General features: G+C 41.9%; 1 protein-coding gene across 1 annotated transcript in view; it reads right to left on the bottom strand.

The window, feature by feature from the left end:
- The window catches only part of LOC145390716 (uncharacterized), a 47610-nt gene that overhangs the window by 6075 nt on the left and 26907 nt on the right, over nt 1-14628 (bottom strand). The window contains exon 2 of the mRNA XM_080265510.1: nt 1106-1255. Within this exon, the coding sequence (XP_080121636.1) occupies nt 1106-1255 (150 nt within the window). The remainder of the gene's footprint in view (nt 1-1105; nt 1256-14628) is intronic.

Below are 14628 nucleotides of genomic sequence, written 5' to 3'. Positions count from 1 at the left end.
TTGTAAGATGAGTATGACCCAGCTTTTTACCTTATTCCTTGGTATACAGTATGGTTAAAAGTTATTTAACAAATCATAATATGCTCAGAGAGTTTGAAGAACTTTAACTGATGGTTGATACATAACAGTAAGATATATATTTCCAAGTTTTATACAACAGCGACGATTGTTACTGTTGTTGCTTTACATCGATGTGTGTGGCTGAGCAGAACCGTCGACCACAGGTCAGCAACTGCCTCTATCACTTCTGAGGGGCCGCACTACAGGTGCAGTGAAGTACTCGTACATACGTCCTGGATGGAACACACCTCCTTGTGGTTGACAACACCCCACCTCACCAGAGTCGGACCAGGGTCCTTCCCTACGGCCAGAGGTGACCAGCCGGTACACAAAAGGTGCCGTCGGTAACGGTACCGGTACTTGCCCAAAATTGTAGTGTTACTACCGGTACCGGTACAAAAAAAAGGTACCGAATACCGACTCGGTACTCGGTACATGAATATGAATAAAGTAAACTTGCTCAGTATCGATTTTTTTTTTTTTTTTTTTTTTTGGGCCGGACCTGAGGAGAGATGAAAGATGTTGTCAGACAACTGTCACAGTCACATTACCTATGGGGTGACTAAAGCATAAGGTTTTGCGACCGTTCAGTCCTTTACTTTCAATACATAGATCGCTAAACTTAACCGGCCACTGTAATTCACATTCATATACACCTAGTTTAGTGTTTATCAAAATAAACACAATTTTATGACTACATCGTGTCATTACATGCACAATAATCTGATTAATAATTACACAGTGCACTTCAGTTTTCTTTTTCAGTGTTGCCCTTGAGGAAATTGAGCACTTAAAAAGGACAGTCACTGTGTCCCGCCCGATTTGGTTTGAGCACGTCCTTCCCCAATGAAAATAGACGTTCCATAGCAGCACTGGATGGTACTGGCGTGCTATAAGTTACAGTCTCTGAAAACCTTACAAAGAAAGTAGTCCCTGTTGATTTTATGTTTCTGGGGTTTCTCCAAAAATTCCTTTACCAGCTTTATCCCAGTCTCCCTTTTCTCCTTCCTTTTACATAGAGGGGTTCGAAAAACTCTTCCTTGACATCCTGCTCGTCATCATAATCAGTGGTGCTGCTCTCCGCGTCCTCTAGCTTGCTATCCAGTAGTGACACCATCTTCTCTACCCTCCTCCTCATTTTCTCTGTGTCGTAGGAGGCAGACTCGGGTAACGACGCCAACCACGATAGCTTGAACTGGGGATGAAAGGCAGCAGCAAGCAGGCAGTCACTGTCCTCGAAGCGATGGCCGAACCTGCCTTCCACACCCCAAGTCACTGCGTTTAGTAGAGGCTAGCACACCGTCAGATCGGCGCTTTCCTTCACCTCTTTTAGTTTCTTGAGGCACATGGCCATGTAGGCCTTCTCACCATTTCTTAGCACACGATGCGTGAATATAAATAAATAAAATGTACCGGTACCGAGTACCGACAAAAAATGCTTAAACATGTACAGTCGTGGTCATAAATAATCACCTATCCTCCGGTACCCCGTGCATCAGACTGCCTCCTTTATGCACTGCAAGTCACAGTTGAGTAAGAGGGCGTGAGAGGGAGGGGCCAGAGAGGGAAGGGAATGTGGAAGGGGGGACGAGTGATGGTGCTGGGGTGGAGTGAGGGAGGGGAAGGAGGGTAGGTAGGGGAGGGAGAATGAAATACTAAGTTGTGGTCACATTATCTATTTTCTCTCATTCAGGGCATGATATAAAGGAGTTAATATTTGGTAGATAATGCTGCATTACACCTTGTATAGCAGTGTCAGGTAAGTTTTAGATAGGTGGTGATATCAAGGACTGGCTTGTGATAGAAAAATACTGACGTGACAGATCAAAGCAGAGTGTTTATCCGTGTATTTTGACTTCGGACGCAGGATGAAATCATGATAGCTTTGACTTCCACAGTGTTTCTGTAAGAAACGTCCCCTACCCTTACTATCTATCTATCTATCTATCTATCTATCTATTGCCAGACGCCTCAATCCCGTACGGGGTGGCCACAAACAAATCGCCTCCACGTCGCCCTGTCCCCCGCCATTTCACTGCCCTGCTCTCAACTCAAACCCCCCTCTCTCATATACCTCTCCACTCCATCCCTCCATCTCATCCTCGGCCTCCCCCTCCCTCTCCCCCCCTCCACCTCACTCACATACATTCTCCCTTACATGTAATTAATTTTGGAACTAAATATCTTATGCAGCCTTTGACATGACTGTGTCCACAGTAGATATGATCATCTCGGTATACACGCCCACTATACAGTCACCATCATGTATATTATTTTGTCGCATCTCTATATGGAAAGGCTATTTAAAATAACTGAATAAAAGGTAAAAACAAATAATTAATGCCTGTGCACATGGGTGGATGTAATTACGATATCTCATAATCTGTTGCTAGGACTCCATGCCGGTATGGGTTTGAATGGCCGTCCAACAACCCAACTCCATCTCATCACCTCGGAATGATATTTTCCTCCAACAAAAAACAGCTAATTACAAACTGGTGGACAAGGCAATAGCGTGCTGTGCTGGAAACTTCTGGCTATACGCTAATGTTTGATCTGTCATGTCAGTATATTTCTCTCACGAGCCAGCCCTTGATATCACCACCTATCTAAAGCTTGTTATCTGACGCCGCTATACAAGGTGTAATGCAGCATTATCTACCGAATATTAACTTCTCTATATCAAGCCCTGCATGAAAGAAAATAAACAAATAATGTGACCACCACTTCGCATTTCATTCTCCCTCCCCTACCTACCCTCCTTCCCCTCCCTCACTCCACCCCAGCACCATCACTCGTCCCCCCTTCCACATTCCCTTCCCTCTCTGGCCCCTCCCTCTCACTCCCTCTTACTCCACTATGACTTGCCGTGCATAAAGGAGCCAGTCTGTGGCACAAGGTATCGGAGGATAGGTGATTATTTATGACCACGACTGTACCGTCGGTACCAATTTCGGTACATGACGAAAAAAATAGTGTCACTACTGCTATCGGTACCCGAACTGTAACTCGGTACTTTTGTACCTCGGTACTGCCCACCTATGCCCATAGACGTGGTTTAGGGAAATATTAGGAGTGTGGCTCCCGAGTGGATGTTACATCTACTACGCTCCATCAAGCATGCAAAGTGCCAACACGTGTAGGCTCCTCGCCTCAGCTATAAGCCGAAATATTTTGTAAGAAATAAAGCACGTGCAATTTGAGAGAGAGAGAGAGAGAGAGAGAGAGAGAGAGAGAGAGAGAGAGAGAGAGAGAGAGAGAGAGAGAATGATAAGAACATAGAAAAAGAGGATTAGTGCAAATAGGCCATTTGGCCCATGTTATGCAGCTTCTACAGGAGTAACCAAACTACTTGAAAGAGAAGCATAGCAAAGAAGAAGGCTTTCCCCCGCCCACCAAACCTAGTCGAAGCTGGCTGAAAAAATAAAAAGGAACACCCCGCATCATAGAAAAACTGTCGTGGACACTTTATAGGAAAGTACGAAAGGAGAAAAGACGCTGTCATAGTGTAATCTGAAAAGGAAAACAATTAGTAATTGTTATTAGGTGATTAACTATATCCAGCCTTTACTTGTATTAAGCTATGTAGCCTATGCTTGAAACTCTCAATGGATGGGGCAGCAGCTACATCACTTGGTTGCTTTTTCCATTCGTTTTCTGAATATTGCCAAACCAATTTCTATTTCCCCAATAAAGCGGAATTTATCTAGTTTAAAACCATTACTTCTATTTCTGTCCTGTATGCATTATGCCTGGCTAATATCTCCCTTCTTTATTCCCTTCGTCCACTTAACAATCAGTGGCCGTGATCAGTATAATGGATCAAACAACCACTTACACAACATTTGGACCTTGGAAATATATTCTACACCACAGACAATTCGAAGTTTTATACTGGAGCAATAGTGGATATTAGGTAACCAATGTGTGTGTGTGTGTGTGTGTGTGTGTGTGTGTGTGTGTGTGTGTGTGTGTGTGTGTGTGTGTGTGTGTGTGTGTGTGTGTGAATAAAATTACTTAAAAAGTTTCATCCAATTTTAACCAAACTTAGAGAATAATTCAGAATCAGCTCAGGTGATGACCCATTGTTATTTAGAACAGTGTAACAAAGGTCAGGGTCACAGTGCCATATCAAAGTGTGTCTTAGCAAAATCAGCTTCGTTTGTTTTCATCCGATTTTGACCAGACTTGGTGGAATGGTTCATATTAGGACAAGAATGAAGCCACTTCAGTTTGAGAGAGATCACACAAGCATTCAGGTCACGGGGCAAGATCAAATTTCAATACATGTGTTTTGTGCACAAAATAACTAAAACACTTGATCTGATTTGTACCATACTTGAAGGAAGGGCTGAGGCCATTTTTCATCTCATTTAGACCAGCCTTTGCGGAAGGGTTCAGGATAAGGCGAGAATAAAGGTTTTAGAGTTAGAAAATGGTCAGTTAAATGTCAAGTACCACAGGGAAAGGTCAAACTTCAAGGCTATATGGCAAGGTTAACTTAAGCATTTGCGATATTATTTATTATTTTATTAACTTTTTGGGAGGTTTTAGGGTAGAACAAGGATGTAGGAATTCGATTTTGAGAGCAGTTATACCTAAGGTCAAGGTCACAGACCAAAGTTAAATGTTCGTCCCTTAGACTAATTATTGGGCGCACTGATATTGCACGTCCTAAATGCTCCTTCTTGTTGTATGTATGGCTTTACATACACCCATGAGATAATTTCTTCGAGTGTCAGATTGAAAAAAAAAAAAAAAAAGATTGCATCACTTATCATGTTCCCCGCCAACTATATTTTATCCACGTGTTCGATCCTTAGTCGTTTATTCTCTTTAACTCAGATGCCTCAGTTCACACAATCGTATACCATATCCTCCCATTTTTTCTTGCCTTACCACGTCCTTCCCATCTCTAAATTCTCTCCCATATTCCTTTTTTACTACCCTATTTTATCCACTCTTGTATATACCCACACCATCCACAGAAACAATCTCATTACGATTTATCAAAAGACTTGCTTACACCTCATCCGCCACGAATGTCTGGTTCTTGTCATATGCAGTCTACGCAACGCACAAACATTCCTCAGCAGTCTCCTTTCCACTCTTCGCACTCTTTACATTTGAAACTCAGGCCACATAAAAGTTCTCACAGCGACACGTTATGTAGACACTAAGGATTGTACAGACATTAAACAAAGTATTGAGTGGAGTAAAAGCTATTCGTCTCATCAGGTCAGACTACATTTAGTCTCTTTGCCATCTGCTCCATATCTGTCTACTTGTCTGTCTGATTACCTTCGACAACGGAGTTGCGGGAGGTTATGTATTCACCTATGTTTGTTTGTTTGTTTGTTTATCAGCACGATATCTCCAAAAGTTCCCAATGACTTTCAGTGAAATTTTGTGGAAAGATGGGCCATGGGCCAAGAAAGAATTGATTAATTTTGGGGGGGAACCGGATCCGGATCCTGCAGTGGCACTGGCGGATGTATGCGCTCTCTGAGTGCTTTCTAGTATTCTTTGTCAGTCATATGCTCGTCAGTCTTTCCTCCTCTTCTCTCTCTCTCTCTCTCTCTCTCTCTCTCTCTCTCTCATACAAGTTCTTGCTTGGCGTGGAATTTTGCTCCTGGATACACCTTTGGTACAGCGTTGTAATTTTGTGTCTGCCATAAGTTCCTCTGGCAGTGACGGTAGTGGCCTTGTGGGAAGATACTGTCATAGGCGACACAAGTATGACCGAGCATGAAAAAAATGTTTTATTACTATTCTATAATAGTTCAGTCTGAACAGCTGATCGGGTCAGGTGCGGTGAAGGGGACGGGCCCATTATGATGTGGCAGGGGTAAACCAGCTCTACTGTCGGGCCCTGCTGCGGATGTCGCTGGATTGCACTGCACAGTTGACCCTCGTGCAGTGTGGTGCGGTGAAGAGCGGTCCCTTCTCCCCTTACAGACTAAAATAAGTGTGTGTGTGTGTGTGTGTGTGTGTGTGTGTGTGTATTTTGGTGAGTGTGTCGTCCTGTCTTGGCTACCCCCCTCCACCCCCCTGTTAAAGAGGAAAGAGCCTAGGGTAGACAGATAATACTTCAGGTAACCATTGGTATAAATAATCAATAAAAAATTACTCATACGCTGCACTTCCTAACAATCGTCGAAATCAAAGCTCTTTATAAAACTCATTTAATTTAAGTGGTTTAAATGCATAGTAAAAAAAAACTGCCAAACCTGTATTACCAAATGTAGCAGCGGGGGAAAAGGTTCCCAGAGTAGCTTTTAAAATTATGCCTGAATTTACAGGTAATTCAGGTATAAATGTTTATTATCATACCATTCATCAACTACTCTTATATTCAACTCATATTTCCAGGGGAAAGGATTAAACATGTCTGTTACATATATTTCTCGTCTTCTTCATATTCATTTTCAAGCTTACATTCAGACGCATCCTATTTCGATAGTGTCATTCTATGAATTTACGTAATTCTGTGGAGGGTAATCTATCGTCAAGGAATCGAAGACTGTTCAGCTTCTCACCATTACCTGATTCCTTTGCTATCCTATGCTATCTGCATATGCCCAAGAAGCATGCTGTAAATAACTTAGGTAATATTTCCTCGTTGTCTAACCAATCTTTTTATTGGTACTTTCTGGCAGCCCACATCAAGCCCAGTAATCAATGGTATTTCTGTAAATATTTTATGTCAGTTTGGCGTAAGTGTCTTGTACACATTGTCTTCTTATTGCCTTCATCACTGCCGCTGTTTCATCTGAACCAAATGCTTTCTTATAATCAGTAAATGCCATGCAAACAGGAGCCAAATGTTGTTTTGAAAATTTACTTGACCAATGATTTGAATATGATCTGTTTAGTATTTATCAGTCTACATATCCATAGCCATATGTCTTATTGCAGGAGGGCGTGGCAACAAGCAAAATCGCCTACGTTTCACTGCCCTCTGCCTTCAGGCTGCCTTCCATGTAACTCACAACACCCTCATTCTAAACCTCAGCATCACTTCCCTTGATTTTCTCTTCCCTGCCTTTCAGTATATCTCAGTCACATGCATTCTCGTAGTCAGTCTCTCATTCTCTCGTCTCTTCTAGAGGCTAAACTGTCTCTGGGTACTTCTTTCAGCGCTTTCCCGCTCACCCACATCATCATTACAATGCTTCCGAGCTTCAGCATTTGTATATCTGTCTCTCCACGTATCTCCACATGCATGTCTCAGATACCGTAACTAATTTACACTCTTTTCACTCTTGACTTGTGTTTTTTCCAGCAGAGGTTAAACTTTACCTCTGCACATTAGACTGCGAATTATAATACTGTAATGCAACTGTGTAACAACTTTCTGACTTCCATACCCACCTCCATATTCCTTGGCACCGCCTTCAGTGTACCTTAGGGTTATGACAAAAAACTATTTTTCCCTCATTTTAGAAATCCTGCTATGCTGGGTGATGAACTTTAATGTATAAATCACAAATATGATGTTGGTTTTGCATTTGCCTTTAAAAAGTCTCCCCACACAAACATTTTCCATGAGGCTAAATTTGCGCATTTTTTACGATTTGTGCCGTTCAGTCAAGATGATATATTTCTACTATTATTGTGTTCGCATGGTCCTTAATGTTTGAGATGGCAATACCATGGCATACTTCAAATCTAGTGCTTCTGTTGTGAAGAACGCGCAGAAATGGGGTGCAAACCTAGCAAAGTCAAATTATACGAACTGGCGTAATCTACCCAGGACAGGAAGTTTGACTAACTTTTTTTTTTTAATGTAAGGAAGAAGGAACCAAAGGCAACGAGTCCGCAAAACTGTTCCTTGCAAGAGAAAAACAAAATACAAGAGAGAGCCAAATTCAAGATCCGATCATTTCGAGATGCCTGGACACACTGCGTTTGAAAGACTGGAGATCATAGGAAGCAGGAAATACAGGCAGAGGGAGACGGTTCCAGAGTTGACCCGTTGCATACATGAAGGAATGGGAGTAACGGTTAACTCTTGCATTAGAGAGTTGGACAGAAAAGGGATGAGAGTTTGCTGCTAGATGGGTGCTACGTGCCCGTTGTAGAGGTGGAGGAATGCATGCAGACAGTTCAGAGGAGCAGTGACCACTGAAGTAGCGATAAAAAAGAGATAAAGATGCAACAGTGCGAGGAAGAGACGGAGGTTGAAGGGAGTCAGTAGGAGGAGGAGAGTTAGTAAGACGAAACGCCTTTGACTCCACGCTATTGAGAAGAGCTGTATGTGGGGAGCCTCCCCACACATGAGAGTTGTACTCCACACAGGGGCGGATAAAACCCCTGTATAGAGTCAACAATTGTACAAGGGTAAAGAAGGAATGGAGTCGGCTTAGCACACCTAATCTCTTGGAAGCAGATTTTACAAGAGAAGTAATATGATCTTTCCAAGATAAGTCCCGAGTAAATGAAACCCCAAGCATGTTCGGGGATGATGCAGGATTAAGCTGAATATTATTAAACATTAGTGGGTATATCTGTGGAAGATTTTGTCGGGTTGATAGGTGTAAAAACTGAGTCTTTGATGCATTAAAAACAACCAAATTATTTTTACCCCAGTCAGAGATACGAGCCAAGTCAGACATTAGGTGTGCCATAGCCTCATCCCTTGTTCGCTGAAGTAACTGCTGAGATGGACGTTGCAGGAACCGAATGGAAAGGTGAAGGGTAGAATCATCAGCATACAATTAGATAGGGTTAGATGTACAGCTTAGAAGGTCATTGATGAATAAAAGAAAGAGAGTTGGTGATAGGACAGAGCCCTGAGGAACGCCACTGTTAATAGATCTAGGAGAAGAACGATGGCCATCTACAACAGCGGCTATAGAACGACCAGAAAAGAAGCTAAAGATGAAGGCACAGATAGAGGGATAGAAATCATAAGAGGGCAGTTTGGAAATAAAAGATTTATGCCAGACTCGATCGAAAGCCTTTGAGATATCAAGTGCAATGGCAAAGCTTTCGCCAAAGTCCCGAAAGGAGGATGACCAGGAGTCTGAAAGGTAGGTAAGAAGATCGCCAGTGGAGCGTCCCTGACGGAACCCATACTGACGATCAGAAAGAAGGCTATGATAGGAAAAATGCTTTAAAATTTCTCTATTAAGAATTGACTTGAAAACTTTTGAGATACAGGATGTTGAAGCAATTGGACGATAGTCAGAGGGCCGGCAATGGTCACCCTTCTTTGGGACTGGCTGAATGAGAGCAAACTTCCAGCATGAAGGAAAGATACAAACTGAAAGACAAAGGCAAAAGATTTTACCTAGGCAGGGTGTAAGCACAGAAGCACAGTTCTTGAGAACAACAGGAGGGACTCCATCAGGCCCATATGCCTTATCAGTACTGAGGCATGTGATGGCAGAAAATACATCACTTGAAGAAATTTTAATGTCAGCCATGAGGAAGTCAGAGGGGGGAAGTGATGGAGGAACAGCACCGGAATCGTCTAAGGTGGAATTGGAGGAGAAAGTCTGAGTGAAGAGTTCTGCTTTATCAGTGGAAGAAATAGCTACAGAGCCATGAGAATAGAAAAGGGGAGGGAAGGATGATGAGGTGAAGTTGTAAGAAAGGTTTTTGGCAAGGTGCCAGGAGGAGCGGGAAGAATTCGAGTTGAAGAGTTGAGAACATTTAGTACGGATGAAATTATTTTTAGCAGAGCGAAGAACAGACTTAGCACGATTCCAAGCAGAAACGTATAAAAGATGTGATTCAGGGGTGGGTTGGCTCCGGTACCTTTTATAGGCCCTCTGCTTGTTGTGGAGAGCATTAGAACAAGCGTGATTAAACCAATGCTTTTTTCCATTAGTCAAAGGATATGAGAAAGGAATGTATGCTTCCATGCCCGAGAGAATAACCTCCGTGATGCACAAGGCACACTCAGATGGCTCCCGGCCATGGAAGCAATAATCATTCCAGGGAAAATCAAAGAAGTACTGCCTGAGAGCCTCCCAATCAGCAGCTCCAAAGTGCCACCGATGATGTTTCTTTGGATGGTCTACAGGCCGTCCTGGAGCGATAGGACAGGTTACGGTGATAAGGTTGTGATCGGAGGAGCCCAACGGAGAGAAAAGATTAATAGTGTAAGCAAGAGGATTAGTTGTAAGGAAGAGGTCAAGTATGTTGGAGCTCTCTCCAAGGCAGTCAGGAATATGGGTAGGGTGCTGTACAAGCTGCTCTAGGTCATTAAGGATAGAAAAGGTGTAAGCTTGTTCACCAGGTGGATCAGTGAAAAGAGAGGAGAGCCTAAGGTGGTAGTGAACGTTGAAATCTCATAAAATGGAGATTTCAGAGAAAGGAAAAATGGATTGAATGAGATCCATCGTAGAAGTAAGGTAGTCAAAGAATTTTTGATAGTCAGTAAAATTAGGAGATATGTAAACAGCGCAGATATATTTAGTCAGAGAATGACAGGAAAGCCGAAGCCAGAGTGTAGAGAATTCAGAAGAATTGAGTTCAGGAACACGAGAGCAAGATAAGTCGTTGCATCTATATATATACACAACAGCCTTTTGGCTTTGAAGTGAGTATAGAGAAAGTAGGAGGATACAGAAAAGAGTCTGCTGTCAATTGCATCAGACAGCTGAGTCTCAGTTAGGAAAAGAAGGTGAGGTTTAGAGAAGGAGAGGTGGTGCTCAACAGAGCGAAAGTTAGAGGAAAGGCCGCAGAAATGAAGAAGAAGAGAGTCAGTGGTTCCAGGCAGCTCGAGTCGTCACCGGGAGAGGGGCGGAAGGTGGGGGCATTTATGGTCCCCCCCCCCCCCCGGGGACTCCGAGGCCGAGTGTTGAGTAGCCATGATTTTTTTTTTAATTTTGGAAAAGGAAGTGTAGTGTGTGCTGTGCATGTAGTTTGGTGTAGATAGTTAGAGAAACATTGTATTGGAGAGCATGCTGGCCTGCTCTCTTGTGTTACTGAGACACTGAAAAAGTTCAGCAAAAGGGGATGGTCGGGACCTAGTCCCCTCGTTCAGCAAAAGGGGATGATCGGGACCTAGTCCCCTCGTTCAGCAAAAGGGGATGGTCGGGACCTAGTCCCCTCGTTCAGCAAAAGGGGATGGTCGGGACCTAGTCCCCTCGTTCAGCAAAAGGGGATGGTCGGGACCTGGTCCCGAGGGCTGATGAAACGGGAGCTCCAGCTCTCCCTGTCATCAGCTTTCCATCCACCTTGGGAGTACTGCCCTGCTCGACTGGTGCTACAGTCTACTCCTCCTATGTGAGAATGCCTTCAGAAAGTGATATATTGGGAAGATATGTGTTATTAGAAGAGGATAAGCTGAAGAAAAGCTGGATTTAGCAAATATATGGCGAACTAATCCACTTATGGCAAGAGTTTAGTTTTCCTGCATTGAGTCAACAAGTGATTAAAGCACTGCTGAACAAACTGATCAGTGAACATCAAAGCTACCAAAGAAGCTAAAAGGTGTTTCAAAACGAGTTGAAATTTTTTTTTGATATAACCAAAGTCGATGGAGAGTGGCTTTGCTGGGAAGATGAGGAACTGTATCATAAACACCTTACATCTGGTGGAAAAGTAGATACACTACACATATACTAGCAGCATTATCCTCAATCCATTCATCAAAGAGGCGAAATCACTGTGAATAAAGTGATACTCCAATAACACAGCAAGTTGGTACATCATATGAGATTGAGACTGAAGATACTACCTCAAGTGTCTTCACAGGTGATACAGAGAACAGTAACAATGAAAAAGCCCCAAGTACAAGGAAGAGGCCATCTTCAGCATACTATGCAGCGAAATTGGTATCAGGTAATTCGTTGTCAACCAATAAAGCATCTAGCGTGAGCTCAACTCTCGATAATGAAGGCATCCCTGTTTCCACACCTACACAATCTGGTGTATGGCGTGGCGTCAGGGTTGGAGAAAAACACAAGGAAAAAATAATATCGCTGCTATAAGAAGAGAAAAACTATTGTTTGCATTCTGATGGAAAAAAAAAATCCAATGGAGAGTACCAGGTAGTCTGCCTTCAAAGCGAAACTAGGAAGACTAGTTTGGGAATCATAAGATGTAGTAGTGGATCAGCTCAGGATACTTTCAATGGCCTTGAGAAAGTTCTAGATGAATGTGATGCTTGGTCAAGTATTAAATTGATTATTTATGATACAACGGCTGTAAACACAGGACATATGGTGTTGTGGTTAGGATACAGAGGAAAATGACTGAAAAGGGTTTGAACAAACCATAATATATTGGACGTCAGCATCATATACTGGACAGGATCATGAAGCATGTTTTGGACTTCTTTGTGACAAAGGTTTCCATTAAGCCAAATTTGAGTTACGAGTTTGATGAGGAACTTACTGAAAAGCATGTGGAACTACAAAGTTCTTTTGAAGCAGGTAAGAAAACGGAAATGGGTGAAAATCCGGGATGGAGAGATGACTTCAAATTCCCATATACACTGTGCAAAGCATTCCAATTCTACAGGGAAAAAGGGGCATTTCCAGAAATCAAATGGAGGAAACTACCATCAATACATAGCGTCCATTGGAATTCAAGGGCAATATACACCCTAATCGCGTATTTTCTGCTTCCAAACTGGAGAGGCACATTGGAGATACCAGCACACTTTATTGGCTATGGATGGCAAGAGGCGTGGTTTCCTTATCAGAAATTCAAAGAGATGTCCTATGAAAACCTACTGACCAGCGTTAAAGAACTCAAGTGCCCTAGCGCACTGAAGTGCCTTGAAGCCCACTGGAGCAAGAAAGATCTGCTGTGAACATACCACGGACCAACATCATTGCTGAAAGGACAGTAAAACTGATGGAAGAGTTGAGTGGAAAGTGCAGAAGGACACATACTTAGCTGTGAAGTTTGTGTAATGTAGTGTACATCCTAATTTTTACGATTTTTGTGTTTTTTACAAAACAGTCAGCCTTAGTCTGGGGGATCTTTTGATGGATTTAAGGGAAGTGACTAATACATTTGTATTATGTACCAAAATGCTCATCGATTCCCGCTGCCGGCTAATTATTTTTTTTTCTAGTCATAACCCTAGTGTACCTACAACCTTCCTTCCGTATTGTAGTCCTTCTCGCACTTCATCCTTTAAACTCCCGTCCTTCCCAACACACGACCTACATACCTGAAGCCATTCACAGTATCTATTTCGTGACCAGTTAGCTTCATGCTGTCAGTGACTTTTTTTTTTTTTAAACCCATAATTTTACGCTTTTATACTGACGTTTTAATTCTATATTTCCCACACATTTTCAAACACATTTACCAAGCCATTCTCCTCCCATTCATAGTCGCTTAACATAAATACGAGAATATCATCAGCAAGCAGCACTACAGGTAATTTCCAGATCCTAACCTCTCTCGCGACACTCGCACAGCATCTACTGCCATAACTTTTGTTTCTTTTATGACACATTTCATATTTTAAAAAATGCGGAGGCATGACACAGATTGTTTAATATATAAGTCAAAGACGTACATAGTGTATTTTCCAAGCACACTGCCACATTTTACACATCCCTTGCCTGTCTCCTCTGATATTTGGTTTCTCTTTATCCATGAGGGCAGCATACAGCATCTTTCCCCTTTTTTACATACATTCTTTTTTTTCTGTATATCTTAGAGAATAATTGGTGCACCCACATATCTCCTTCCTCAAGCCCTCGTTCGTCTTCAGCCATTCTTTGTTTTTTTTCTCTAACTTTCGACAAATATCCTATAATATATCCTTCCTGTTAGATTAATTAAACAAATGCCGATATAATTACCACACAATTTTCCTTCCCATTTCTCGTTATACGAGAGAACGTTAACTGATCTTCAGTTCTCTGGCACATCGTCATCCTGTCTAGACCAGTTGTTGATTTTTCCAGATCCATCCAAGCACCAGATCTCTAACATATTTTGCCACTACATCACACACTTCGTCAGTTCCTGATGCTTTCCTTATTTTGAATTTCTTCTACCTCGCACTGATCCTAGTGATTCTTTCCTACCACTTGTCTGTATTCTTCCCACTATTTCACATCTAAGAATACTCCCATTCCTTTGCTTTCTGCATTCAGGAGCTGATTAAGATGTTCTTTGCATCTGATCACTGATTTATTTTTTTATGTTATTTTTTGTTTACAGTAGCACTCTCCTAACTTTTTTAATCTGCAATACTATACAGTATAGGCTATATATACGTATACAAAGAAAAATGTTAAAATTGCATGTAGTAAATATTCTTCAATTCTATTAAATCCAATGCATTATTATATATATAGCTGATTAAAGGAATTGAATGAAAATTTTTTGTAAAAGCATTTTTTTATTGCGATATTTTCAAAAGATATGAAGATACTTAAATACTGGAGTGTGTTTACAATTATTCAGTTTTACATTTATTGACTTTTATCTCGCTAATCAGATAAATCACAGTATTTTGGCGATTCATCATTAAGAGGACAAAGCGACAAAGATATATAGAAAAGTTTAGAGTCCCTAATACAGCAAATGACCAGTGAAATTGCGTGTCAACACCATCCACGAATTTAAAGATATGTATGA

The sequence above is a fragment of the Coenobita brevimanus genome, chromosome 15 (assembly GCF_032717465.1).
Source record: "Coenobita brevimanus isolate Jiangsu-jjx chromosome 15, ASM3271746v2, whole genome shotgun sequence".
Classification (NCBI taxonomy): Eukaryota; Metazoa; Arthropoda; class Malacostraca; order Decapoda; family Coenobitidae; genus Coenobita; species Coenobita brevimanus.
This window is presented reverse-complemented; position numbering and strand designations above follow the sequence as displayed.